Source organism: Capra hircus, chromosome 2 (genome assembly GCF_001704415.2).
Source record: "Capra hircus breed San Clemente chromosome 2, ASM170441v1, whole genome shotgun sequence".
Classification (NCBI taxonomy): Eukaryota; Metazoa; Chordata; class Mammalia; order Artiodactyla; family Bovidae; genus Capra; species Capra hircus.
The window spans coordinates 46,625,002-46,651,668 of NC_030809.1; the positions used below are offsets into that span (position 1 = coordinate 46,625,002).

At 42.3% G+C, this 26,667-nt stretch overlaps 1 protein-coding gene across 1 annotated transcript in view; it reads right to left on the reverse strand.

The window, feature by feature from the left end:
* The window catches only part of LOC102171556 (aldehyde oxidase 4), a 67,803-nt gene that overhangs the window by 1,992 nt on the left and 39,144 nt on the right, over positions 1–26,667 (reverse strand). Inside the window, exons 21-33 of the mRNA XM_018061126.1 lie at positions 22,733–22,857; positions 20,138–20,271; positions 17,884–17,971; positions 17,481–17,567; positions 17,115–17,306; positions 15,881–16,108; positions 14,147–14,242; positions 13,647–13,775; positions 10,593–10,667; positions 9,142–9,194; positions 8,560–8,674; positions 8,334–8,399; positions 1,878–2,063 (exon numbers count right to left, since the gene is read on the reverse strand). Coding sequence (XP_017916615.1) covers positions 1,878–2,063; positions 8,334–8,399; positions 8,560–8,674; positions 9,142–9,194; positions 10,593–10,667; positions 13,647–13,775; positions 14,147–14,242; positions 15,881–16,108; positions 17,115–17,306; positions 17,481–17,567; positions 17,884–17,971; positions 20,138–20,271; positions 22,733–22,857 — 1,574 coding nt within the window. The remainder of the gene's footprint in view (positions 1–1,877; positions 2,064–8,333; positions 8,400–8,559; positions 8,675–9,141; positions 9,195–10,592; positions 10,668–13,646; positions 13,776–14,146; positions 14,243–15,880; positions 16,109–17,114; positions 17,307–17,480; positions 17,568–17,883; positions 17,972–20,137; positions 20,272–22,732; positions 22,858–26,667) is intronic.

Genomic DNA, 26,667 nt, shown 5'->3' on the forward strand with positions numbered 1-26,667 from the left:
CTGGAGACAGAAGCCCTCAGGGCCTCTAGGATACTCCAACTGCAGCTCCAGACTATTTTCACTGAACTCAAGACCACAACAAAACAACAATAATATTTGTAGCTGAGCTTGAAAGACAGTGAGATGGTTGCCCCTGGAGGGTGGACTGTGGAAGTCTTTGTATGTGTTAACTTCCCTGACTGTGTGTTGGGTGCTTTTGAATGAACAATGTGGTGGCATTACATGCTGAATAATTCAGCAATGCTTCTTTTTACTAATTTTTCTTCTTTCTTTCTTCAATGTGTTCTGGTCCTTGGTCTGTGTCCAGGGCCTTAGTGGAGAGATGGGTCCAAGGGCCCAAGCAGATAAAGGCTATCCCAGGCTGTGGTGTTCTCTCTGAAGCAAATGCGGGGGAGAGGGGGAGAGGGGGAGCTGGCAGAAAGAGGGTTTTCCTCTGAGGAGAGGGGAGGTGGGGAGAGCAGGTAGTAGACCGGGCAGAGAGGTGGCTAGGTCCTGAGGGCTGTGCCCTGTGTCGGGATGGTCATTAGCGATGTCCCTGGTCAATGTCTGGTGAAGTGGAGGTAGAGACCATTGGGACAGGAAGTCTCACCTTCCTCCCAACCTGACCTACTCCTAATAAAGAAAGGGAATTCTCTGAAAGCCTGAGGTTAAAGTTGCCATCTGTCTGGCCAGATGTGGGCCTAGAACAGAACTTCAGTTGGAGAAGCTGTATGTTTTCCACACGTGTTTGAGCACCTTGCCCTAAGTCTTTATGAGCCAGTGAGAGCTCATTGGTTCTATGGAGCCTGGGGTCAACACCTCCTGTATTTGTGGCATTAACACCTCAGAGTAAGCTGTCAGTGAGAAGCTGGTGTGAAAGTTTATCCTGACTTGGGGAGAGTGAGGGGAGAGGCAGTGTCGATAAGAAAGACTTGAGTCTGGAGGGCAGGGAAGGTTGCAGAAAAGAAGGTCCAGGGCCGGTGAAATATGTCTACTTCAGTTTAATCTCATGGTGGCGATTAGCCTAATGACCCAAGATGTCTGCTTACTCCTTGGCCCTTCTTGTCTGATTCAAACTCATTTCATAATCTCTCCTGAGAGCAACTGAACAACAACCCAAGAGTGAAGACTCTACTTGGGCTTCTGAAGTCAGTGAATGTTTGCTTTTTTTTCCTTCTTCTTTTGGTATTTGCAATTGTAAGGGATAAATTAATTCACGGGATTGCTCATATTTCTTTTTCTAAAAAAAATTATTTTTATTTATTTGGCTGTGCTGGACCTTAGTCGTGGTACACAGAATCTTTAGTTGTACCATGTAAATCCTCCCAGTTGCTGCATGGAGGATCTGGTTCCCTGACCAGGGGTCAAACCCTGACCCCCTGCATTGGGAGCACAGAGTCTTGGCCACTGGCCCACCAGGGAAGTCACTATTTTACGATTTATTGACAGAGTAGGTTGTTATGGGATGAATTGTGCCTCCTCAAATTCAGATGCTGAAGTCTTAACCTTGACTACCTCAGACTGTGACCATATTTGGAGATAAGGTCTTTAGAGAGATAATTAAGTTTAAGATAATTAAATCTAAGATAATTAGGTTTAATATAATTAAGGAATGAGGTTTTTAGGGTAGACCCCAATCCAGTATGACTGGTGTCCTTTTAAGAATAAAAATGACACAGAGGCACATTTAGTATATGATAAACCCATGATCATATAAAGGCATGGGGGGAAAGTGTACATCTGCCAGCCAAAGAGAGGCTTCAAAAGAAATCACATCTTCATCTTGGACCCCAACGTCCAGAACTGTGAGAAAATGTATCTCCACAGTTTAAGCAACCCAGTCTGTAGTGTTTTGTTAGGGCAGCCCTAACAAACTCATAGAGGTCTCGGGTTCTTACCTTGGACGAGTAGATGGCGATGGGATTTCGGGAACGCACCAAAGTGACATTGAACTCTTCAGGTATTTCAGTGACGGTGGGGATTTTATAGTCATCTGGACCCCGAGAGTAAAGCACACCTTCTGGGGAGTATTTCAGCTCTTCTGTGGTATAGAATCCCATGCCTTGGACAAATGCTCCTTCAATCTACCGGCAAAAATTCCAGTTCATAAGTATGTGATATTGGTTGAATAAGTGTTCCAATGTGACTGAAAAGGGAGCTCTGCACTATAGTAAGCCACTCTTGAAGGCACTGTGGTGGCTTTATGAATGGTCCCCAGGATCTGGAGCCTGCCATCCAGAGGTAGCCTGATCTCATCCCCAGCTCTCCTCACCAGAGACCCCACCCTCCAGGGACCTGACACTTCTCAAATTTTGGGTAACGTGCCAAATCCACCAGATTCATTCAGATCTCCAAGTCTTGATGGTTTGTGTGTGTGTGTGTGTATTTTTTTGGCCACGCCCATGAGGCTTTGGGATCTTAGTTTCCCAACCAGGAATTGAACCCAGGTCAGGACAGTGAAAGCACCAAGTCCTAACCACTGGACCACCAGGAATTCCCAGGACCTCCAAGTCTTTGTAAAGCAGTATACTCTCTTCATCGTTCACCACTCAGCTTGACCACCTGGCAAATGCCAATTCATCCTCCAAGTCCAGTCAAAGAACAACTGCCTCTTGGGAGACTTTTGGGTCCTCCAACCATCCAAGTCCATCCTGGGTGGACTTAGGAATTGCCTCATCCAGGTTCACAGCATCTTGAACAAGTTACCCTATCAAGGTGGGATCAGAGGGCATTTTCCCTGTATACTCCCTGTTCTGTTCTTGCTCTTGCTTCACTCTCACTAGCTTGTAAGTACACTGGGGCCTGACCTTCCTGTATTCTGTTCTTATTCATGGTGCTTGGTACATGGGTTCTCGGTAAATGTCTGTTGAATTAGTTGTAAAAGAAGCTACTCTCTTAACTTGTCCCACCTTCTCCTTCCCCTCTCAGGTCCACAAGTCTGTTCTCTGTGTCTGCCTCTCTATTCCTGCCCTGCAAAGAAGTTCATCAGTACCATTTTTCTAGATTCCATATATATGGGTGAATATATGATATTTGTTTTTCTCTTTCCGACTTACTTCACTCTGTATAACAGACTACTCTAGGTTCAATGAATTGAGAGATTAGCATTGAAACAGACATTACCATATGTAAAATAGATAGCTAAAGGGAAGTTGTTGTATAACTCAGAACACCCAACCTGATATTCTGTGACAACCTAGAGGGGTGGGATGGGGTGAGGGTGGAAGGGAGGCTCAAGAGGGAGGGGGATGTATGTATACTTATGGCTGATCCACCTTGTTGTATGGCAGAAACCAACACAACATTGTACAGCAATTATCCTCCAATTAAAAAAAGCAGTTGAAAGCAATTTAAAAAAATAAAGACGCTAACATTAAGGGAACATGAACTAGAAATGGAACCATGACACTGTATTTATTATAATTTCTGCATTTCATTATTTCCCTTTATAAATTGCTATGGAGAGTAGATCAGTTAAACAAGGTGGGCTGGAAGAAATATTTTTATTAAATTAAATATTTTTAAATTAAAGCCGTGCTGTGTCCTATTTACAAATGATTGTGTTCTTAGGAAAATGAAGGTCTTGTTTAAAAGGGGTATCTTCCTGAAGGTTAAAAATTGAAGTACAGTTTGCATTTTATTGAAACGTAAAATTACAGAATAAGGTAAACAAATTTAAACACTAAATTTGAGTGTTTCCAAATGCTTGTTCCTAAGGAAAAGATCAAATTCCAAGAGTGGCAGTCTAACCCACTTGTGGTTTTCTTTCCTTTTCCAATGGAAAAAATGCAAGATTTTCCTGATCATGACCTCTCCCTTTCTGCCTCTGCTTAACAATAAAGAGGCAGGAATGAGCAGGGAAGAAGGGGAAGAAAAGGGAATGGGAGGTGGGGCTTGCGGTTCCTAAACCTTACCTGCTTGCAGTGAATTTCAGGTTAAAAGTGCTTTTGTGTAAAGCAAAATCTGTCACAGAATATCAGATTGGGTGTTCTGTGTTATACAACAACTTCCCTTTAGCTATCTATTTTACATATGGTAATGTCTGTTTCTATGCTAATCTCTCAATTCATTGAACCTAGAGTAGTCTGTTATACAGAATGAAGTAAACTATAAGCAAAGTGAAAAGACAGCCTCCAGAATGGGAGAAAATAATAGCAAATGAAGCAACTGACAAAGAATTAATTTCAAAGATATGCAAACAGCCCATGCAGCTCAATTCCAGAAAAATAAACAACCCAATCAAAAAATGGGCCAAAGAACTAAACAGACATTTCTCCAAAGAAGACATACAAATGGCTAACAAACACGTGAAAAGATACTCAACATCACTCATTATTAGAGAAATGCAAACCAAAACCACAATGAGATACCATCTCACGCCGGTCAGAATGGCTGCTTATCAAAAAGTCTGCAAACAATAAATGCCGGAGAGGGTGTGGAGAAAAGGGAACCCTCTTACACTGTTAGTGGGAATGCAAACTAGTACAGCCACTATGGAGAACGGTGTAGAGATTCCTTAAAAAACTGGAAATAGAACTGTCATAGGACCCAGCAATCCCATTGCTGGGCATATACACCAAGGAAACCAAAATTAAAAGAGACGCATGTACCCCAATGCTCATTGCAGCACTGTTTACGTTAATCAGGACATGGAAACAACCTAGATGTCCATAGACAGATGAATGGGTAAGAAAGCTGTGGTACATATACACAATGGAATATTACTCAGTTATTAAAAAGAACACATTTGAATCAGTTCTAATGAGGTGGATGAAACTGGAGCCTATTATACAGAGTGAAGTGAGTCAGAAAGAGAAACACCAATACAATATATTAACGCATATACATGGAATTTAGAAAGATGGTAACAATAACCCTATATGTGAGACAGCAAAAAAGATACAGATATAAAGAACAGACTTTTGGACTCTGTGGAAGAAGGCAAGGGTGGGATGATATGAGAGAATAGCATTGAAACATGTGTATTACCATATGTGAAATAGATGACCAGTCCAAGTTCGATGCATGAAACAGGGCACTCAAAGCCGGTGCACTGGGACAACCCAGAGGGATGGGATGGGGCGGGAGGAGGGAGGGGGGCTCAGGATGGGGGCCACATGTACAGACGTGGCTGATTCATGCCAATGTATGGCAAAAACCACCACAATGCTGTAAGGTAATTAGTCTCCAATTATAATAAGTAATTTTTTAAAAATGTGGGGAATCCAGTCCCAGCCTAGCAAGGTTATGATGGAGCTAGTCTGGACCTGGGTGGGCCAGGGATCCTCATTTCCAATAAACTCTACAGGTCTTCTGTTGCAGACTCTGAGGATCACATTTTGAGATATACCCAGTGGCCCATCTCTTATAAAGTACATCAATCTATATAAACCAGTCTCCTAGGACTTAGTACAGTGGGAAGCTGTTTGCATATGAAAGCACCGCAGGTGTGTTGGGCGTGAAGCCAAGCTGCTCAGCCTGTGTAGACTGTTCCTCAGGTGTGGAATGGCACTAGCCGACTCCCTATCACCTGGGGCTGATTGGTAGGTTTCCGGTGGGCTGATGCTGCTGGTTTGTGGGAACACACTGTGAGTAACAGGCTAGGAAAAAAGCAAAGTTATGCAAATGGCTGGAAAGGTTTTAACTCTAAATTTAAAAAGCCTTTGGTCATGTTCATTTTATTTGTGAGATAAAAATCAGAAATTCAGCAAGAGGGGAAAAACTTTAAGCATCTCTTTTTCCCTTATATTTTGCTACAATGTGGTCTACTTAAAACCAATATTAATATGAACACTGTTGTACCTTTCTATTAGGTATTTATATAATGTTCCTAATTATGAACATATTAATGTCCACTGAGGACTGTGACTCAGATCATGAACTCCTTATTGCAAAATTCATACTTAAATTGAAGAAAGTAGCGAAAACCACTAGACTATTCAGGTGTGACCTAAATCAAATCCCTTATGATTATACAGTGGAAGGGACAAATAGATTCAAGGGATTAGATCTGATAGAGTGCCCGAAGAACTACAGATGGGGGTTCATAACATTGTACAGAAAATAGTGATCAAAACTATCCCCAAGGAAAAGAAATGCGAAGGCAAAGTGGCTGTCTGAGGAGGCCTTACAAACAGCTGAGAAAAGAAGAGACGCTAAAGGCAAAGGAGAAAAGGAAAGATATACCCATCTGCATGCAGGCTGCCAAAGAATAGCGAGGAGAGATAAGAAAGTCTTCTTAAGTGATCCATACAAAGAAATAGAGGAAAACAACAGAATGGGAAAGACTAGAGATCTCTTCAGGGAGAAGGAAATGGCAACCCACTCCAGTATTCTTGCCTGGAGAATTCCGTGGACAGAGGAGCCTGGTGGGCTGCTGTCTATGGGGTCACACAGAGTTGGACATGACTGAAACGACTTAGCAGCAGTCGCTTCAAGGTCTCTTAGCAGATCTCTTCAGGAAAATTAGAGTTACCAAGGGAACATTTCATGCAAAGATGGGTACAATTAAGGACAGAAACAGTATGGACCTAACAGAAGCAGAAGATATTAAGAAGAGGTGGCAAGAATACACAGAAGAACTGTACAAAAAAGATCTTAATGACTCAGATAACCATGACGGTGTGATCACTCATCTAGAACCAGACATCCTGGAATGTGAAGTCAAGTGGGCCTTAGGAAGCATCACTATGAACAAAGCTAGTGGAGGTAATGGAATTCCAACTGAGCTGTTTCAAATCCTGAAAGATGATGCTGTGAAAGTGCTCATTCAATATGCCAGCAAATCTGGAAAACTCAGCAGTGGCCACAGGCCTGGAAAAGGTCAGTATTCATCCCAATTCCAAAGAAAGGCAATGTCAAAGAATGTTTAAACTACCACACAATTGTACTCATCTCATATGCTAGCAAGGTAATGCTCAAAATTCTCCAAGCTAGGCTGCAACAATACATGAACCAAAAACTTCTAGATGTTCAAGCTGGATTTAGAAAAGGCAGAGAAACCAGAGATCAAATTGCCAACATCCGTTGGATCATCAAAAAAGCAAAAGAATTCCAGAAAAACATTTTCTTCTGCTTCATTGACTATGCTAAAGCCTTGGACTGTGTGGATCACAACAAACTGGAAAATTCCTCAAAAGATGGGAATACCACACCACCTTACCTGCCTTGAGAAATATGTAGGCAGATCAAGAAGCAACAGTTAAAATTGGACATGGAACAATGGACTGGTTCCAAATTGGGAAAGAAGTATGTTAAGGCTGTATACTGTAGCTTGCTTATTTAACTTATATGCAGACTACATCATGCGAAATGCCAGGCTGGATGAAGCACAAGCTGGAATCAGATTGCTGGGAGAAATATCAATAACCTCAGATATGCAGATGACACCACCTTTAGGACAGAAAGTGAAGAGGAACTAAAGAGCCTCTTAGTGAAAGTGAAAGAGGAGAGTGAAAAAGCTGGCTTAAAACTCAACATTCAAAAAGCAAAGATCATGGCATCTGGTCCCATCACTTCATGGAAACAATGGAAACAGTGACAGACTATTTTCTCAGGCTCCAAAATCATTGCAGATGGTGACTGCAGCCATGAAATTAAAAGACGCTTTCTCCTTGGAAGAAAAACTATGACCTAGACAGCATATTAAAAAGCAGAGATACTACTTTGCTGACAAAGGTCCATATAATCAAAGCTACGGTTTTTCTAGTAGTCATGTATGGATGTGAGAGTTGGATCATAAAGAAAGCTGAGTGCCGAAGAATTGATCCTTGATGGAGAAGACTCTTGAGAGTCCCTTGGACTGCAAGATCAAGCCAGTCTATTCTAAAGGAAATCAGTCCTGAATATTCATCGGAAGGACTGATGCTGAAGCTGAAACTCCAATACACTGTCCACCTGATGCGAAAAACTGGCTCATCTGAAAAGACCCTGATGCTGGCAAAGATTGAGGACAGGAGGAGAAGGGGATGACAGAGGATGAGATGGTTGGATGGCATCACCAACTTGATGGACATGAATTTGAACAAGCTCTGGGAGTTGGTTATGGAGAGGGAAGCCTGGTGCGCTGCAGTCCATGGGGTCACAAAGAGTCAGACGCAACTGAGCAACTGAACTGAACAGAACTGAGGCTAAATTAGAAATCATACATATTCCTGCTATAAAGGCAACCACTGAAGAAAAGAACTTTTTCTTGAATATTCTTCCAATATCTTATCTATTTGTGTGTGCAGTATATACTACATATTGTAGAATACTTGTATCAGGCATAAACAACATTTAGAGGACTCTGGGAAAGAATTTTCTAAAGGGAACCGACCAAAAGCCTCTGTGGCAGCGGCTCTGGTATCACACACCTGTCCAATGTCCACAGCTGGGTTTATGCTGAAAGCAGCATCCATGAAGATGTCAGTCCTAAGGAGCTGAAAACACATGAGAGAAAATGCACAATGGGAAATGCTGTTTACTTAAAATAGATCTGGACTCAAATTATGTATCTGTCCCTGGTTCTCCCACTGGGAGAATCTTTATACACAGAAAACAATGTTTGTGAAGATGGTGAACACAAACGTCACTCTTTACCTTATGAGCCCCTGTGAGACAGTCGACTTCAACCTCGGAACAGGATGCTCCATAAACAAAATATGGGAAAGCGTCACCTTCCCCCTTCTTCCAGTCCATATTTGTCTGGTAGCCTCTGAGAAGAGAAGTCAGGAATGAAAAGAAAAGGCATTTTCCCCACTAGTGGACTGAATGCCCGCTGAGCTCTGGGTCCTGGAGATGAAGAGAGCACCCACCCTGGGGCTGATGCCTCTCTTCCCATTTCCTGAGAGTGGGGTGGTAGTGATCAGAGCTGCAAGAGAACCGCCGCAGACGTGGGAGAAGGCCCACTGGTGTCCCAACCCTGCCCTCCAGTGCACGGTTGCTGGCATGGCCAGAGTGGCACTTAGGGAGCTACGGTGTCCCTTCTGGTTGGTTAATAGCATGGAGGCCTCTGGGAATCCTTGGCCCTCCCCCACCTCCCTTCACACCCCATGACCCAGGGCTGAGGGTTGACAAGGGGCCCAGAAGAGCTCCAGGGCTCTCAGAGCACTTGGTCAGATAGCTGAGCGCACACCATCCTTGCCTAAGTGGAATCTAAGCCAAAACAAGAATGTCCTTTACTTGAAATATCCAGTAGTGGAGAGACTGATGGATTCTTCGTAGGCTTCCGAAATCTGGAAGAGATGATTGGTTACAAAGAAATAAAAGTCTGGGGAAAGCAACGAGAAAGGCCTTCCATGAGGGGCTTGCTTCTGGTTTGCACTGAGCTCTGTATCTGTGTTCCCCTGGAGTGAGACTCACGCCCATACAAGCCACAGGTCAGGCTTTCCAAGGGAGGCGCTTAAAGGCAGCTGCTGGCTATACTCCGGGACTCTATTTTTTGAGATTGTAGTATGAAGTTTATTATTTTTTGCACCCTTTTTAGCTTTTTAAATTAGAAAACGGGCTAGGCCGCATTCATGCGCTTACATATGTGTGCACACTGGACGCACACAGGTACGTATATCCATTTTTATACAAACATATAAGGTGAGGTGAAGTCGCTCAGTCGTGTCTGACGCTTTGCGACCCGTGGACTGTAACCTACTAGGCTTCTCCATCCATGGGATTCTCCAGGCAAGAATACTGGAGTGGATTGCCATTTCTTTCTCCAGGGGATCTTCCAGACCCAGGGATAAAATCCGGGTCTCTTGCACTGGAGGCAGATGCTTTAACCTCTGAGCCACCTACATGTATATGTGTATATGCATGTATGTATTCTTTTTTTTTTTCATGTATGTATGCTTACCCTGACTTTTTCCCAAATAATTTGAATGGCTGTCTCAGTGTATTATGTCAGCTTCCCTCCTGGAATAAACTGGGTGGGGCTGGGAATAATACTACTAATGGCTATAATAATAAAAACAAAATAATTAATCATTATATTAATTAAATATAGCTTATTATATTTAATATAATTATATTAATTAAATAATTATTATAAAGTTATTACAATAGAGTAATCTCTTGATATTAGGACTGCTATCATCTCCATTGCTCTGGTGAGAAAGCCAAGGCCTTGAGGCGCCAGGGGACAGGCGCAGGGCACCTGGGCAGTGACGGTCAGGGCAGCAATACTGGGTGTTTCAGTTTAGACCCTATGCTGTCATCGTCACTCCCTTGGAGGCTCAGATGGTAAAGAATCTGACTGCAAGGCAGGAAACCTGGGTTCTATCTCTGGGTAGAGAAGATCCCTTGGAGAAGGAAATAGCAACTCACTCCAGTATTCTGGCCTGGATAATTCCATGGACAGAGGAACCTGGTGGGCTACAGTCCATGGGGTCACAAAGAGACACAACTGAGTGACTGACACATTACTTACGCTGCCATCGTGCTCTGTGAGAGACTGGGCTCTGGAATAAAGTCACGTTGCAGTGAACACAGACATCTCTTACTCTTTTGGAAAGCAGAAGTAATGTTAAGAAATGTTTTGTTCTTGAAAGGGCACCACAAACTGGTCCGTGCACGCAGGATTTGGCCCACCTGGGTGTATCTGCCCTTTTCCGGGCAGGAGTGATAAAGAGAACACTTACCCACTCCTCCCACTTTCCCTTAGGGTTTTTCCTGATGACTGGCTGAAGACTGGCTTTAAGAATTTGGCAGGCATTCTAAAAAGAAATATTTGAAATATCAGAAATGAAGGCCTCAGGGAACAGCAAAATACTCAATTCAAATGTAGACAATCGGTTTTGAGAACCTGATTCCTAGTCCTTTGGGCAGGGCTTCTTAAACGTGATTCACAGATGGAACCCCTCAGAGGGAGACAGACATCCTTGTGGCTCCTGAGGTGTTGACTGAAAATTATTTTTATCATCATCTTGTTTAAATATGTGTTAACATAAAGTTAGAGCCTGTGTATAGTTATAGCTCTTTGATAACTCTAAAGCAAAAATAAAACAACAAAGCGTGCAAACCAATCTATAGACCAATAAAATTCAGAATAACATTAATTTAGTGGGTTGCTGATCTTGTTTTTCTGAAGCTAAAGTGCTGCTTGGAATGAAGAAAGGTCTGGAGTGCTGAGGCATACATACTTCGGAGTTCACGTGCCTAGTGCATGCCAATTGACGGATCAATTTTCTCTCTTATTTAAATTGCTATGGATTTTTATTTTGCACTTCATACTTTGCCATCATTTGCTATTCACTGGGCCAGGAAACATCATTCATATATCAAGTCTATCTCTGCTATTGTTACCTTGGTCCCAAATGTTGACAAAGAGATCTCGTGGCAATACTCCACTTATAAAGTGGTCATTCTGATGATGCAAAATATGCTTGCTTTAATTGTTCAAAGATTTTCATTGACATGAAAATAAAAATTATTGAGATGAAATCTCAGACCCTTAAGATTACCCCTACTGATCCCCAGGTGTCGGTGGGCCTCAGCTTGGCTTCCACTCAATTCAAATGCAAATCTGTTTACTTGTCTGCCCTCAGTTACTCCTCTCAGACTCAGAGCCCCGCTCACACCCTCTCTTGGTTTCTGTTTCTTCTGTTCTGTCTTCTCGTCTTTGGGAAATGTCCTCTGGCTTTTCGAGTATCAGGGAGATCCCTGTTTTCATTTATCTGCCTTTGCTGGCTCATTCAATTTTCAATACTGACCTCATTACCAAGGGATACCTTCTACAAGAGTGCCGCATTCAAGACAAACATGAGTGTCAGAGATCCTGCCTGTCTGAAGCTCAGCTGTTCTTCCCCTTACTGGCACCCTAACCACGTGCTCCTGTGCAGTCCAAGGGACTCTCAAGAGTCTTCTCCAACACCACAGTTCAAAAGCATCAATTCTTCGGCGCTCAGCTTTCTTCACCGTCCAACTCTCACATCCATACATGACCACTGGAAAAACCATAGCCTTGACTAGACGGACCTTTGTTGGCAAAGTAATGTCTCTGTTTTTGAATATGCTATCTAGGTTGGTCATAACTTTTCTTCCAAGGAGTAAGCGTCTTTTAATTTCATGGCTGCAGTTACCATCCACAGTGATTTTGGAGCCCCCAAAAATAAAGTCTGACACTGTTTCCACTGTTTCCCCATCTATTTGCCATGAAGTGATGGGACCAGATGCCATGATCTTCGTTTTCTGAATGTTGAGCTTTAAGCCAACTTTTTCACTCTCCTCTTTCATTTTCATCAAGAGGCTTTTTAGTTCCTCTTCAGTTTCTGCCATAAGGGTGGTGTCATTTGCATATCTGAGGTTACTGATATTTCTCCCGGCAATCTTGATTCCAGCTTGTGCTTCTTCCAGCCCAGCGTTTCTCAGGATGTACTCTGCATATAAGTTAAATAGGCAGGGTGACAATATTCATCCTTGATGTACTCCTTTTCCTATTTGGAACCAGTCTGTTGTTCCATGTCCACTTCTAACTGTTGCTTCCTGACCTGCATATAAGTTTCTCAAGAGGCAGGTTTACTCCCATATAAATGACTTGAGATTTAAAAAAGAATTCTGGTGTTCTGAAATTAACAACTTCACTTTCCTCAGCCAATGGACAGCCTATTTACACCAGGGCTAGAGCCACTGTCTTCTTGGCAGCCAATGAAGCCCCAGCATCTGCTCCACATGATTCTTTTGAAAATCTGGCATGATGGTTGGCTGACAAATAGTCTAGAGCCTTGGGAAGCTGTGAACCTTGAAAGCTCTTCGTAATCAACCTACCATGGAAGCCCACTGCAAAACTGTAGGAGGCCTGATGGCAACTGGGTGACAAACTGCCCCTCCTTTCCTCCCAAGTAGCTCTCTCTGGATCTGCTGAACACAGCTCTGTGCAAATCAGACAGTGGAAGGCAGTGTGTGGGAAGGCTTCGTTTTGAGAACTACATTTTTAGACTTCAGATGAAGGATTTTATTTTGTCTCAAAGGTGGCCCAGGAATATCCACATAGTTCTATTAATAAACGAAGTTTTCATGTTGTAAGCTGTACTTTACTCACTGATTTTTGAAAGCAATCTTATTCTTGTATGTATTTTTTGGTGACTCTATAACTGTTATGAAATAATTTCTGTTGCCCTGCCTTCCAACTCTGGCTAACCTCTAATCTCTAGATTGAAAAGGGGATGGTGGCAGGGGGGAAAGGGTAGGGAGAGAAATGGAGAGAAGCCATGCCTGCCCCTTTCTGCCTGCAGGCCCAAGCTGGGAAGTAGCAAAGACAGTGGAATTTAAAGTACATTTTGGAATTTTGGATTGGACATTTAAATTACTGAAATGAGATAAAAGAGACCAATGGGGACTTTCCTGGTGGTCCAGTGGTTAGGACTCTGCGCTTCCACAGCAAGGGCATATGGTTTCAATCCCTACTTGAAATAAGATCTTGCATGCCATGCGGCAAAGCCCCCCAAAATGGATTTTAAGTGATCTTAGAGTTATTAGAACAATTAGAGGTAGATTTTATTCAAGGGAGAGGAGAGAAGCCCACAGAGGGAGCTGGAACCACTTGGAGTCTTGGTTCTGCCAGTGATTAGCTGAGAGATCTAGAACCACTTGCTTAATCCTTCTTGGCCTCAGTTTCATATTCCATAAAAGAAGGGATGGGACAAGATCCCTTCCAGCACAGTGCCCTGGGTGACTGAGAAATGAAAAAAAGTCACCTGCACGGCCTTCCCGTTGATGTCTGCCCCCATTGAGCCAGCTGTGAAGGTCGCATTGGGAACCGTGGTGGTGTTCGTCTCAGACAGGTGAATATACGACTCAGGGATGTTCAGTTCACGACTCGCCACCTGCCAGGAGCAGAAGAAAAATACTATTTATTTCATTGACTTTAATTCTCCCTCCCCACAAGTTAAAAACCTTTTAATTCTTTTTTTGAACTGAGTATAAAACCTGGCTACCCTGTACTGATGAACATTTAAGGGGACATTGGTGATTTCATATGTTGATTATATAATTCGGAAGATTTTAAATGGCACTGTGAAGCAGACGCGGTTTTCTTTGTGGCCTAGCGAAGAATCTGTTTTCATTTATGCCTCTTTCGCGGTAGCTACGCAGCAGTACAGTCACCCTAGGACACCTAGTTTAGGACAGCACAGGCAGACAAGGTTGAGGTCCAGCGATGCTCTTCCACAGTGGAGAGAAGGGATACGTATCTCACCTGGATCATTTTGGTGTGAAGGCCTTGTCCCAGTTCACAGCCACCGTGACTCACCAAGACAGATCCATCGAGATAGATGTGGACAAGAGCAGCAGCCTGGGGACAGTAATTATAATACCAGTTTGGACACTGACGTAGCCAAGTGTTGCCATGAGTTTAGCTGAGGTTACCCGATGAATGGCTTTACTTCAATGAGCCAACCTCTCATTGTTTATACTGGAGAGGAAAGCCTTTACAGATAGCTACAGACAAGCCCTGTCAATAAGCCCCAGGCTTGCAAACACTAGTGCAGAGGCATGAAGTGTGGCTTAGCCGCATTCCCACATGTGTCCTGCCCACTGGAGGCATTGTGTGGTTGGTTTGCGTGTTGCGTCTCCAAAGCCCCAACCTGCACAATACTCTATTGTTTGTTCCTTCCTAAACATGAAGATTAATTTTAAAAACAAATGGGAACTTGGATAAGTCAATTTCCAGGCACAACCCGCCCTGGATACTAGAAGAGCTGGAAGAAAGTCAGGATGTTGTAATAATTTCCCAATGCTACTGACCTTAAGAATCATGGTGGGGGAGGGTGTGGGCCCCATTATGGAAATTCCAATTCAGCAGAAGGTTGAACTTGGAGTTCAAATACCCATTTTTTAAAAACCTCTCAGGTGATTGGGATAATTGGCCATGTTTGGCATACAAAACGCCTTGTGCAGTGGCAACAGAGCCATCATCATTTTGTAAGTGAGGATTTAATTTAGAAAAGCAACATAATTTACCACATTAAGTTAGTGTTACTATTCTGAACATTATTGGAATTTATCAGTACTATTTTTATTAATTTTACAAATTTGTATTTTATTAAAGCATAAGAACTATAAGAAGCTTATTCTTTGTTCTGTGGTTACACACAGTTAAAAATATTTAAAAAAATAATAAGCAACCATTGAAAGTCCACAAGAATACGTTTGTTTTCCTTTAAAGGAGATCTGTTATTCTGGCTTGAGAGATACTACCTGGGGGAAAGACTGAACATCTGCTCCAAAGTCTCCTGACCTTCCCTCCCCCTTCTTACTTGCCTTTCTACCTTGTTAGTAGACTCTGAGGAAGAGCGTATATCAAAGGTAGTTTTAATAAAAGACAGCTTGGCCAAAACTCATTCATACCAGTAAGGGCACCTGTCTTTGTATGGGTTTGGTTATGAGAATATTTCAGAGATTGATGGGAATAGAAGCCAAAAGAAAAAAATCAGGAATAAGAACTCTATGAAAAACTGTTTAAGGTGGAATTAAAAAGGAGGGATTGTAGTCACTGAGCCTCAATATAGGAATTCCAGGTTCCGTACGGATAGGAGAGCTCTATTCTCGTGTGTTTTTGAAATCTCTTACTTTCAAATGACTGTGGTCATTGAGAAATTAGAAAAGAGAGGAAGGGATCCTTATTTCCTCCAGTTCTCTCATGGATTTGAAATTTGATGCCATACTCTAATATTCACTTTCGGGGCCCAGTCCAAGGCCTAACCCCCTGAGCTGGACTTTATCTGTTGATTGTTTCTAAGGTCCCTGGGACTGCATTGCCCCAGGTCTGCTCCGATACCAATGGTTTCCAACATTTGCCTAAATCCACTGTGTTTCCTGCTATAGGAAAGTGCCCCATTTCTTTCTCTCCCTGGAGGGGACCATCCCTCCTCACACATGATTGTGAGAGACAATCATGTCTGTCTGCCAGGGACGCCCGTCTTGACCTCACCTGATTGTAGAAGGTTGTGGGCATCCCAACTGTAAATTTCATGGGGACCACGGCAAGCCCCCTCTTCTTCCAGCGGTTCTTTTTGTTAAATTCCTCGGCAGCCAGTTTCCTAGCAGAGAAGGAAGACTTCTCCAGACATTCTTCCCAGCATCTTCTCAAGGGCTCAGGATTAAATGTCTGCTTATGGGCTGTTCTGCTAGTTCTCTTATACATGTTTATTTCTTTAACCTGAAAGACAGGGAAATAAAGTGAATTTCAAGGCTATATGTTTATTGTTGACGTGAGGCAAGCATTTCTGCAATATACCTGAGATGAAGAAAGTCTTTCTGAAAAACAAAACAAGTATTGAAATGGCTATGGATATGTAAGTGCAAACATACATGTATAAACTTAATGATAATAATAATAGAAACCACTATTGAACACTTCATATGCTCCAGGTTGTAGGTTAAGTGCATTTCCTCAGTTAACTTTACCACTCTGAGCAATAGCAGGTACTGTTATTATGAACTCTGTCCCAAGGTTTGTTAGTGCTGAGACAAAATTCTTCTGATCCCACAGCCTTTTACTCATACACAGGTTTTCCTTATTCTTAATCATTCTCAGATTAATTCCTCAAAATCTTGAACTGTCTAGAATGCTTGTATACATGGCCATAATATTCCACTTTCTCTATTCATGCCCTTGGATGCTTCATACCAACTCTGGGATTGGCCATGAGACTTGTTTGGCCAATGGGACAATATAGGCAGAGACTTGAAAAGTGTTGGTGCACTAGGGCTTGCCACATTCTTGCTACTCATTCTCTGAGCCACCTTGAGAACTGATCTGGGCTAGCCTCCCTAAGGGTGAGAAACTGCGTGAAGCAGAGACAGCCTTCCCAGCTGAGACATCCCCTAGACTAATCAGCCCAAGGACCATGTAACATGCCAGCTTAGACTGTGTTTAGACTATAAAACTCTAGTTGAGCTGGTCTAGACCAGAAGTGCATATTATGCATTTTGTGCATATCCACAAAATCAGAAGTGCTGTTTGTTGTTTTGGTTAATAAGTTGTATGATTGACTTGGTACACAGGAATGAAACCACGTCTCCTGCACTGGCAGATGGGTTCTTTAGCACCAGACACCTCAAGACTAGAAGCTGACATCATCTATTAATATACATAGATATTCAACATATATTTGAACCAACGATGTCAGAATTTTGTTAGGGTGTTCTGACTGATGACTTACCTGTTCAGGGGTTAAGTTACACTGAGAAGCCACAGCAGTTATATAAGCTTCACCGACCACTATGGCCTGGGGGAAGCCAAATCCTCGGAAAGCAGTGTTGGATGGCAAATTTGTTTTGCAAGGTCTACCTCGACACCGGAAATTAGGAATATAATATGCATTTTCACTTCTCAGCACCATGAACTCCATCACCTGAGTTAAGGCAGAACAATACAAAACTTCATATCTATCAAGTATTCAAAACCACTTATCCAAATGTCATCTCTAACTAAAATGCTTCACAGAATTTGTCTAATTTGTATGATGATCATTCATAAGAAGAACATTGCAATGGTAACTTATGGGAAAGGTGTATTTCCTATTTACCAGCTCAGACTCATCAGGAGTGCATCCGCCATTGATATAATATTCAATATCAGCAGCTTTGATCACCCCGTTGTTCATGAATCCAATCTGAAAAGTGATAGAACAAGTAAACCGTTTTCTCAACAGTCCTTTACAACCAGATCATGCTGTACACAAACACGTCTGATCACAGCTGTCGATCTATACCCAGCTTTGCTCATGGTTTGATGTGAAAGTCACCAGAGGAACACCGAGGATGGTGCCCAAGTAGATCATGAACGCAACAGGAAGTTCTGATCAGTTTTAGGCAGCATCCCAATGTCCCTTTCAAGTGGCACAGAACTTAGTAACTTGTCTGTACTATAGGTTGGTTATCACTGGACAGTGTTTTAAGCACTTCCCTGAAATTGTTGCTGTCACTCACTTTGTATTTTCCGAGCAGCGGGTGGCGGCCAGCAGTTATCAACATGTCATCACCACGTTCCAGAATGAACCGTATTGGGCGGCCAGTCCTGTAGGAGATGACTCTGTTAATCTGCTGGATGCTTCATGATGGGGGAGATGCATTGAAATAAAGAAAGAAGGCTTAAGAGAATCCAGTTTCGTGGTTTCTCAATGTGGGGTTGGGGGTAGTTGCAGGCCTTAACATTTTGAAAATTTGTGGGGGTATTAAAATGTGGGAAAAGAACCCCTATTACTGTAATCATTTTGGTTTAGTTACATCTGAGAATTCAGATATTGAAATAACATATTATTTGGTTAAGTTTCCTTCCTTTTTATTTCTTTTTATGTTACATCAAGGAATTGTATGATTATTTTGCAATTATATGTGTAAGCAGGTTATACTATTATGAATTTCATCCAGGGACATTAAAAGGGGGATAATATATTTGTCATAAGTGGGATGTGGAGGCTGAAAGGGTTAAGAACCGATCGTTTGTCAACCTCTCCTGGCTGCATTCACTCTTCCTTTTTAAAGTGCCTAGTGAACACTCCTCCCACTTCTGTGGGAGTGCTCCCAAGGCCTACACACCTGTACTTACTGGATAGTCTTCTCTATTGTTGGGAAGTGCCAAAGAGCTGGAACATTCATAGTCTTTCTTTTTGGCGCAATAACCATGGGTAAGTTAGGTTTGTCCTGAATGCAGGTCAGGAAGCAGCAGTTAGAACTGGACATGGAACAACAGTTTGGTTCCAAATAGGAAAAGGAGTATGTCTACAGAGTACATCATGAGAAATGCTGGACTGGAAGAAGCACAAGCTGGAATCAAGATTGCCGGGAGAAAATATCAATAACCTCAGATATGCAGATGACACCACCCTTATGGAAGAAAGTGAAGAGGAACTAAAAAGCCTCTTGATGAAAGTGAAAGAGGAGAGTCAAAAAGTTGGCTTAAAGCTCAACATTCAGAAAACGAAGATCATGGCATCCGGTCCCATCACTTCATGGGAAATAGATGGGGAAACAGTGGAAATAGTGTCAGACTTTATTTTTTGGGCTCCAGAATCACTGCAGATGGTGACTGCAGCCATGAAATTAAAAGACGCTCACTCCTTGGAAGAAAAGTTATGACCAACCTAGATAGCATATTCAAAAGCAGGGACATTACTTTGCCGACTAAGGTCCGTCTAGTCAAGGCTATGGTTCTTCCTGCGGTAACATATGGATGTGAGAGTTGGACTGTGAAGAAGGCTGAGCGCTGAAGAATTGATGCTTTTGAACTGCGGTGTTGGAGAAGGCTCTTGAGAGTCCCTTGGACTGCAAGGAGATCCAACCAGTCCATTCTGAAGGAGATCAGCCCTGGGATTTCTTTGGAAGGAATGATGCTAAAGCTGAAACTCCAGTACTTTGGCCACCTCATGCGAAGAGTTGACTCACTGGAAAAGACTCTGATGCTGGGAGGGATTGGGGGCAGGAGAAGGGGATGACAGAGGATGAGATGGCTGGATGCATCACGGACTCGATGGACGTGAGTCTGAGTGAACTCTGGGAGTTGGTAATGGACAGGGAGGCCTGGCGTGCTGTGATTCATGGGGTCGCAAAGAGTCGGACACGACTGAGCGACTGAACTGAACTGAACTGAATATATCTTAGTGAAATTTAGTAGTTACAAGGTTAATTCACAGAAGTTTGGTTATTCCTGGAGTCTGGTTATTTCATCCAGAACATGCAGAGGCTAAAAGAACATTTCCAGGCAGCAACAGACCTGATTTATTTCATGAAAAAACATGCCCCTCATTAGGTTGGGATTTTGACCCTCCCTTCACTCAGCCAACCTCAGCTTGATTTATTTTAATGATTTGAAACAAACATTAAAATGAATGAAAGTCAATGCAACTCATAAAAGTAACCCCAAGTTACATCTGTGCAGTGAGTCAAAATTTATAGTGATTACATTTATTTCACACAACCACCTTGGGAAACAGGTAGCTATTACTTTTGCCACTTCACTGGTGAGGAAACCAAGGTGACTTGCCCAAGATGATCCTGTGAATGAGTGGGCAGAGCAGGGGTTACACCCAGGCCCTCTGGCTCTGGGTCCAGTTTTTCTGCACCTGCACCCACGTGTTAACCATACCCTTCAGAAACGAAGGGCCATGATCAGTGGGATGAAAGCTGGGGTGTGGGGCCGGGGGGACAGAGGTAGCATCTGCCCTGCGGCCACTGTAACTCTTACTTGTTGGCAGCCACGGCACTGACAGCTCCTAGCAGAGCAGGCTTGCTCACTTTCCCCCCGAATGCTCCTCCAGCTCTTTTTGTGTGACAGGCGACTCTGTTCCTTGGGATGTTTAGTGCTGCAGCCACGTATTCCTGAAAGAGGCACATTCCCAGAGTCACATAAGTGCAACTTACTGGTTTATTTCCTCACTCATGTACTTCCTCTCTACCTAGTAAGAGAAATTCAGTAATTGAGCAAAAACAACATTCACATAATTATGCAACCATCTTTGTAATCTAATTTTAGAATATTTTAAACATCTCAAAAGAACACTTATATCTATTAAGCAGTCACTCCTAACGAAAATATTTGTTGTTATTTAGTTGCTAAGTCATGTCCGACTCTTTTGCGACCTCATGGATTATAGACAGCCAGGCTCCTCTGTCCCTGGAAAATTTTCCAGGCAAACATACTGAAGTGGGTTGCCATTTCCTTCTCCAGGGGATCGTCCTGACTCAGGGATCAAACCCACATCTCCTGCATTGGCAGGTGGGTTCTTTATCACTGAGCCACCTGGGAAGTCCACATTGGACAGATACCTAGTTGTGAAATTGCTGGGTTATGTGATCACTCTATCTTTACCGTCTTGAGAAACTGCCAAGCTGTTTCCAAAGTGGCTCTGCCATTTTTCGTGTTCTGTTGTTGGGAATAAATGTTCTAATTTCTCCACATTCTCACTTGTTACTGTTTGTCCTTTGTTTGTTTAGTGAACTGCTATTATTGTGTTTTTCATTTGCATTTTTCTAGTGGGCTTCCCTGGTGGCTCAGACAGTAAAGAATTTGCTTGCAATGCAGAAGACCTAGGTTCGATCCCTGGGTTGGGAAGATCCCTTGGAGAAGGGCATGGCAATCCACTCTAGTATTCTAGCCTGGTGAATCCCCATGGACAGAGGAGCCTGGTGGGCTACAGTCCATGGGGTCACAAAGAGTCAGACATGACTGAGCAACTGTGCAAACACACACAGTGATTTAATGATGCTGAGCTTCCCAGGTGGCACCAGTGGTAAAAAACCAGCCTGCCAATGCAGGAGATGTTAAGAGATGAGGGTTCAAGCCCTGGGTCAGGAAGATCCCCTGGGTCAGGAAGATCCCCTGGAGAAGGGTATGGCAACCCATTCCAGTATTCTTGCCTGGAGAATCCCATGGACAGAGGCGCCTTGTGAGCTATAATCCATAGGTTCGCAAAGAGTTGGACATGACTGAAGTGACTTACACACACACACACACACACACACACACACACACACACACGTGAGGCTTGTGGGATCTTAGTTTCCCAACCAGGAATTGAACCCAAGGAGCCTGGTGGGTTGCACAGAGTAAGACATGACTGAAGCAACTTAATATTTGGGCACACATGAGCATCTTTTCATGCGCTTATTAGTCATTCATAGACTTTCTTTGGAGAAATATCTATTCAAACTCTTTACTGGGCCTGTCTTTGATGCTGCCCAGGTTATGGGCTTTGGGCTGTGAGTACCCAGTGGCCCCATTATCCCTGGGAAATGCCTGCTGTCATGACTGATTGTATCTCAGAAGATGTTGTTGGGAAATAACTATAGATCTTGGGACATACATATTATTCCTCTGGACCCCAGAGCCACATATGGTCTTCCAAAAGAGATCTCAGGGGTGATCTTTATCAAATTCCTCAATTTACAGAAGATATTGATGTCCAGCTGCTTGTTAGAGATCATGTAGCAGATTAGCATCAAAGCCTATATTTCCATCTCTGTCCACTCCAAAATTTGCAACAGTGGAGGCCACAGCTACATCCCAACTCAGCATCAGCGTCTTCTCAAGGGCTCTGGATCAAATATCTGCTGATAGGCTGTTTTGCTAGTTCTGTTATACATGTTTATTTCTTCGAATGGCAACTGGGAGCTTCTTCCACCTACTGAGGCTAGCCATCCTTCAGGACCTCAAGCTACCAACTCACTGTGCTCCACCAGGAAGCCCCCAGCTCCTTCCTTCAGCGAGATTGTCATTACTCCCTCTCCCAGAAGAACTGGCCAAGTATCCTCTGTGCCTGCCACTGTTTTAGGACCTACAGCTCCACGTTTCAGAAGAGGGGAATGTCAGAGGATTTTCTTTACTTGCCTCGGTGAGGTTAAATCTCAACCACCAGGACAGGATTGGAATTCACATGCTGCTGCGCTGGGCTGAAAATGTCTTGAAGATGCAATCACTTTATCCGTATACCACCGATTTATAAAAACATTCACACCCAGATGCAACTCAGAAGAACCACAAAGGGAAATGTAAATGCAGTATCTACACTTATCCTCCCTGAGATTAGGTTTTACACTATAAGTTGTTAGAAGGGAAAGATGGACTCTGCTCTCTGTTTTGGGAAGGCAGCACGATTTTCAGATCTCTGAAAGGTCTGCCCTTTAAGGGAAGCATCTGCCCCATTTCCTCGATTCTGGGCTTCTGCTAAGAGCAAGTGTGCAGTGAGTGCAGGCATCAGAAGGCCCTTAGAGGGGAAAGCCTGGTTGTAAGGGCCTCTGTCACACAGCCATCTGGAGTCTCATTTTCCAAAAATACTGTTACCTGCACATGGGTCTGAAACTGTGTTCCAACGTGCAGCACCATTTCTTTATCTTCCTCTTGGGGGACAGCCAGGATAGTTTGTGTTTCCATGTAAAAATGTTCCTGTCCTTCCACGTGGACCTTACCTATAAAGCATAAACACAGGACAAGGTTTACTTGAAAGTTCCAACCTGGGGACTCTTGGTGGTGTTTATGTTGTAAAGAGAAAGTTGCTTCAGTTTATAGAGTTTGATTTTGCATCATTTGGTTAAACCACATTTTCTCATTAATCTTCATTGTGCCTCACCAGCTGCCTGACTCCGGCTGGCTCATTCCCCTCTCTTGGCCTGTCCAGTGGGTGGTGAGATCTGTGATGTGTTGGACTTGAGTACACAGGCCAATATGACCACATATCTTAGCTCTGTTATATCCTTGCTCAGTGAGTTTGGCCAAATTAGTAAATCCTCATTTCCTCATCTGGAAAATTGGAGGTAATAATAGTATGTACCCTAATTAGGTGATGTCAGGATTATTGGGTCACAAAGAGGGTAAGTAGGTTGATCCCTACCTTAAAACCAGCCTGCTCTTGTTGATTTAGCTGAGATTTTTGGCTTGTTCAGTACATCCTTATTATTATTATTTTTAAACCTTTTATTTCATATTGGAGTATAGCCAATTAACAATGTGATGGTTTCAGGTGAACAGCAAAGGGATCATACATATACATGTATCCATTATCCCCCAAACTCTCCTCCCATCCAGGCTGCCACATAACATTGAGGAGACTTTCCTGTGCTATACCATAGGTCCTTGTTGATTATCCATTTTAAATACAGCAGTGTGTACATGTCCATCTAAAACTCCCTAACTATCCCTTCTCCCCATCCTTCCCTCCTGGCAACCACGTTTGTTTTCTAAGTTTGTGAATCTGTATCTGTTTTGTAAATAAGTTCCTCATCCTTATTATTTTGTAGGTTGTACTAGAGACACATTTAGCCCTTATTTAAGTATTTGAGAGGTAGTATTTTTAATTTAAAACTAACCAAAAGAACCCCGTGCAGTTAAAAATAAGTGAATTGCTTTGCCAGAAAACAAAGGATTTCTTGAATTACTTCTTGGGATGACAGAATGTGAGTCATGTAAAAAGGCACCCTTTCCCCTACAAAAAAAGTTTGCTTTCAGCATGTATATACTGATTTTAATCTAAATTCAAATTTATTTCATAATTAAATAGTTTTTACATATGATAGATATTATTCTGAGGCCTAGAACTCTATAGATAATAAATTAATGCAATCTCTGTACCAATCCTATGAGGCAGGTATTATTAGGAACTTGAGACATAGAAGGTTAAGTAAGCTTCCCAAGGTCACACAGCCAGTAAAGAGCAGAGCTGGGATCCAAACCTGGGCAGCCTGACCCCAGGATCCATGCTCTTAACTATTACAAGACATTATATTCTCAATAACTCCTAGTTGTGTTGTTGTTCAGTTGCTCAGTCGTGTCCAGCTCTTTGCGACCCCATGGTCTAGAGCAGCCCAGGCTTCCCTTCCTTCACTGTCTCCTGGAGTTTGGTCAGATTCATGTCCTTTGAGTCGGTGAAGTCATCCAACCATCTCATCTTCTGTTGCTACCTTTTCCTCTTGCCCTCAATCTTTCCCAGCATCAGGGTCTTTTCCAATGAGTCGGCTCTTTGCACCAGGTGGCCAAAGTATGGGAGCTTCACCTTCAGCATCAGTCTTTCCAGTGAATATTCAGGGTTGACTTCCTTTAGGACTGACTGGTTTGATCTCCTTGCAGTCCAAGGGAATCTCGAGTCTGCTCCAATTCTTCGTCATTTCTGCCCATATTTTAAATTCTCTTTGTCTTTCAAACTTCCCACTTGAACTCTCACAATGGCCAGAATCCTGAATGACAAATAGCTAGCTAGGATCTTGTCATTCTGTTATCCTCAGTGAGAACAGAAATTTAAAGAAAATATACTACTATGGTTAACAACAAGGGTCTAGGGCTCAGCCAATTCTGGGCCCCAGTCCTGGTTCTACTGCTAACTGGTTATGAGATCTCAGCCAGTTACTTAACTTTTCAAAGCCTCAGTTTCATCATCTGTAAAATGCATCTACTGATATATTCTTTCTTAGCAGTGTTCTACTTACATATTAAATAGTAAGCAGTAATACATAGGAACTTACAATAGACTTAATAATAACACTACTCATTTCCTAGGGTTGTCAGGATTAAATAACATAAAACACATAAAATGTTTGTCATGGTGCCTGGCACAGTTAGTATCTGACAAATGTTAACTGATATTATTATCATAACTAAATACCCTTTAGCCCAAATTTATAGTCTTTGTAAAATCTCATTTAGTTACATCTATAAAATCTATTATGGAATTAATGAATGTTTGACACAAGATGCTGTCAAATCTCTGAGCATCTTTCTTAGCATTCCTGCTTGTATTTAACTATTCTTCTGAGGTAGTAAATTGTTTTTATGATTGGGAATCAGTCTACATTTTCTGCTTAAACAAAATGATGCTGGGAAACAAGAATTCTGTAGGCATTTCAGTAAAAAATATAGCACTTGTCATTCCACTTATTTAGAAGTAGGTAACAGAAAAGTTATGACCAACCTAGATAGCATATTCAAAAGCAGAGACATTACTTTGCCGACTAAGGTCCGTCTAGTCAAGGCTATGGTTTTTCCAGTGGTCATGTATGGATGTGAGAGTTGGACTGTGAAGAAGGCTGAGCGTCGAAGAATTGATGCTTTTGAACTGTGGTGTTGGAGAAGACTCTTGAGAGTCCCCTGGACAGCAAGGAGATCCAACCAGCCCATTCTGAAGGAGATCAGCCCTGGGATTTCTTTGGAAGGAATGATGCTAAAGCTGAGACTCCAGTACTTTGGCCACCTTATGAGAAGAGTTGACTCACTGGAAAAGACTCTGATGCTGGGAGGGATTGAGAGCAGGAGGAGAAAGGGACGACATAGGATGAGATGGCTGGATGGTATCACTGACTCGATGGACGTGAGTCTGAGTGAACTCCGGGAGATGGTGATGGACAGGGGAGGCCTGGCGTGCTGCGATTCATGGGGTCGCAAAGAGTTGGACACGACTGAGTGACTGAACTGAACTGAACAGATTGTAAAAATTACTGTAAAATTACTATTTTCTCTTACTTAAGAGGTAGCAATTCTCTCAGTAAAGACAACTGCAGCTTTCAACTCTGGCTACAAATTAGACTCACCCACATGGAGATCTTTTATAAAATATTGATGCTCTGATCTTATACTCCAAGGTTCTTATTTCACAAGGCTGAGGTGGGATCTGTATATTTGTATTTTAAAAAACTGTACTAAGTCTTACCCAGTGTAGTAATTCAAAAGAAGCAAACAAGCAAACAATATAGTATCAAGATTAAGAAAGATAAATAAAACTGTTAAGATACAACTTTATACACAGAAAATTCAAGAAACTCTGTAAGACTTTTAAAATAGTGAGGGAATTTAGTGAAACTCCTGGCTATAAGATCAATATACAAAAACCAACTGTCTTTATATATTAGACATAAATAAGTAGAAAATTAAATAAAAATATAATTTACAATAGCATTATAAGGTATCAAGTACTAGAAAGAAATATTAAGAAGGGTGTACAAGAACTAAACTAAAAAGACTGATGATAATAAACAAACAATGGAACTTTTACAATTGTTATTAGGAATAAAATAGGAAAAACATTTTTTAATGTTTGGCATTAACTAAAGCATATTAAAACACTATTATTTGGCATTTCTACTGCTGACTATATTCTATTGAAAATGAGTGCTTATGCTCACCACAAGACATGTATAATAACAGTGTTTACAGGAACTATTCATAAAAGTCCCAAGTTGAAAAAACTCAAATGCCTATCAATAGTAGAATAGATAAATAAATTATGGGTATAA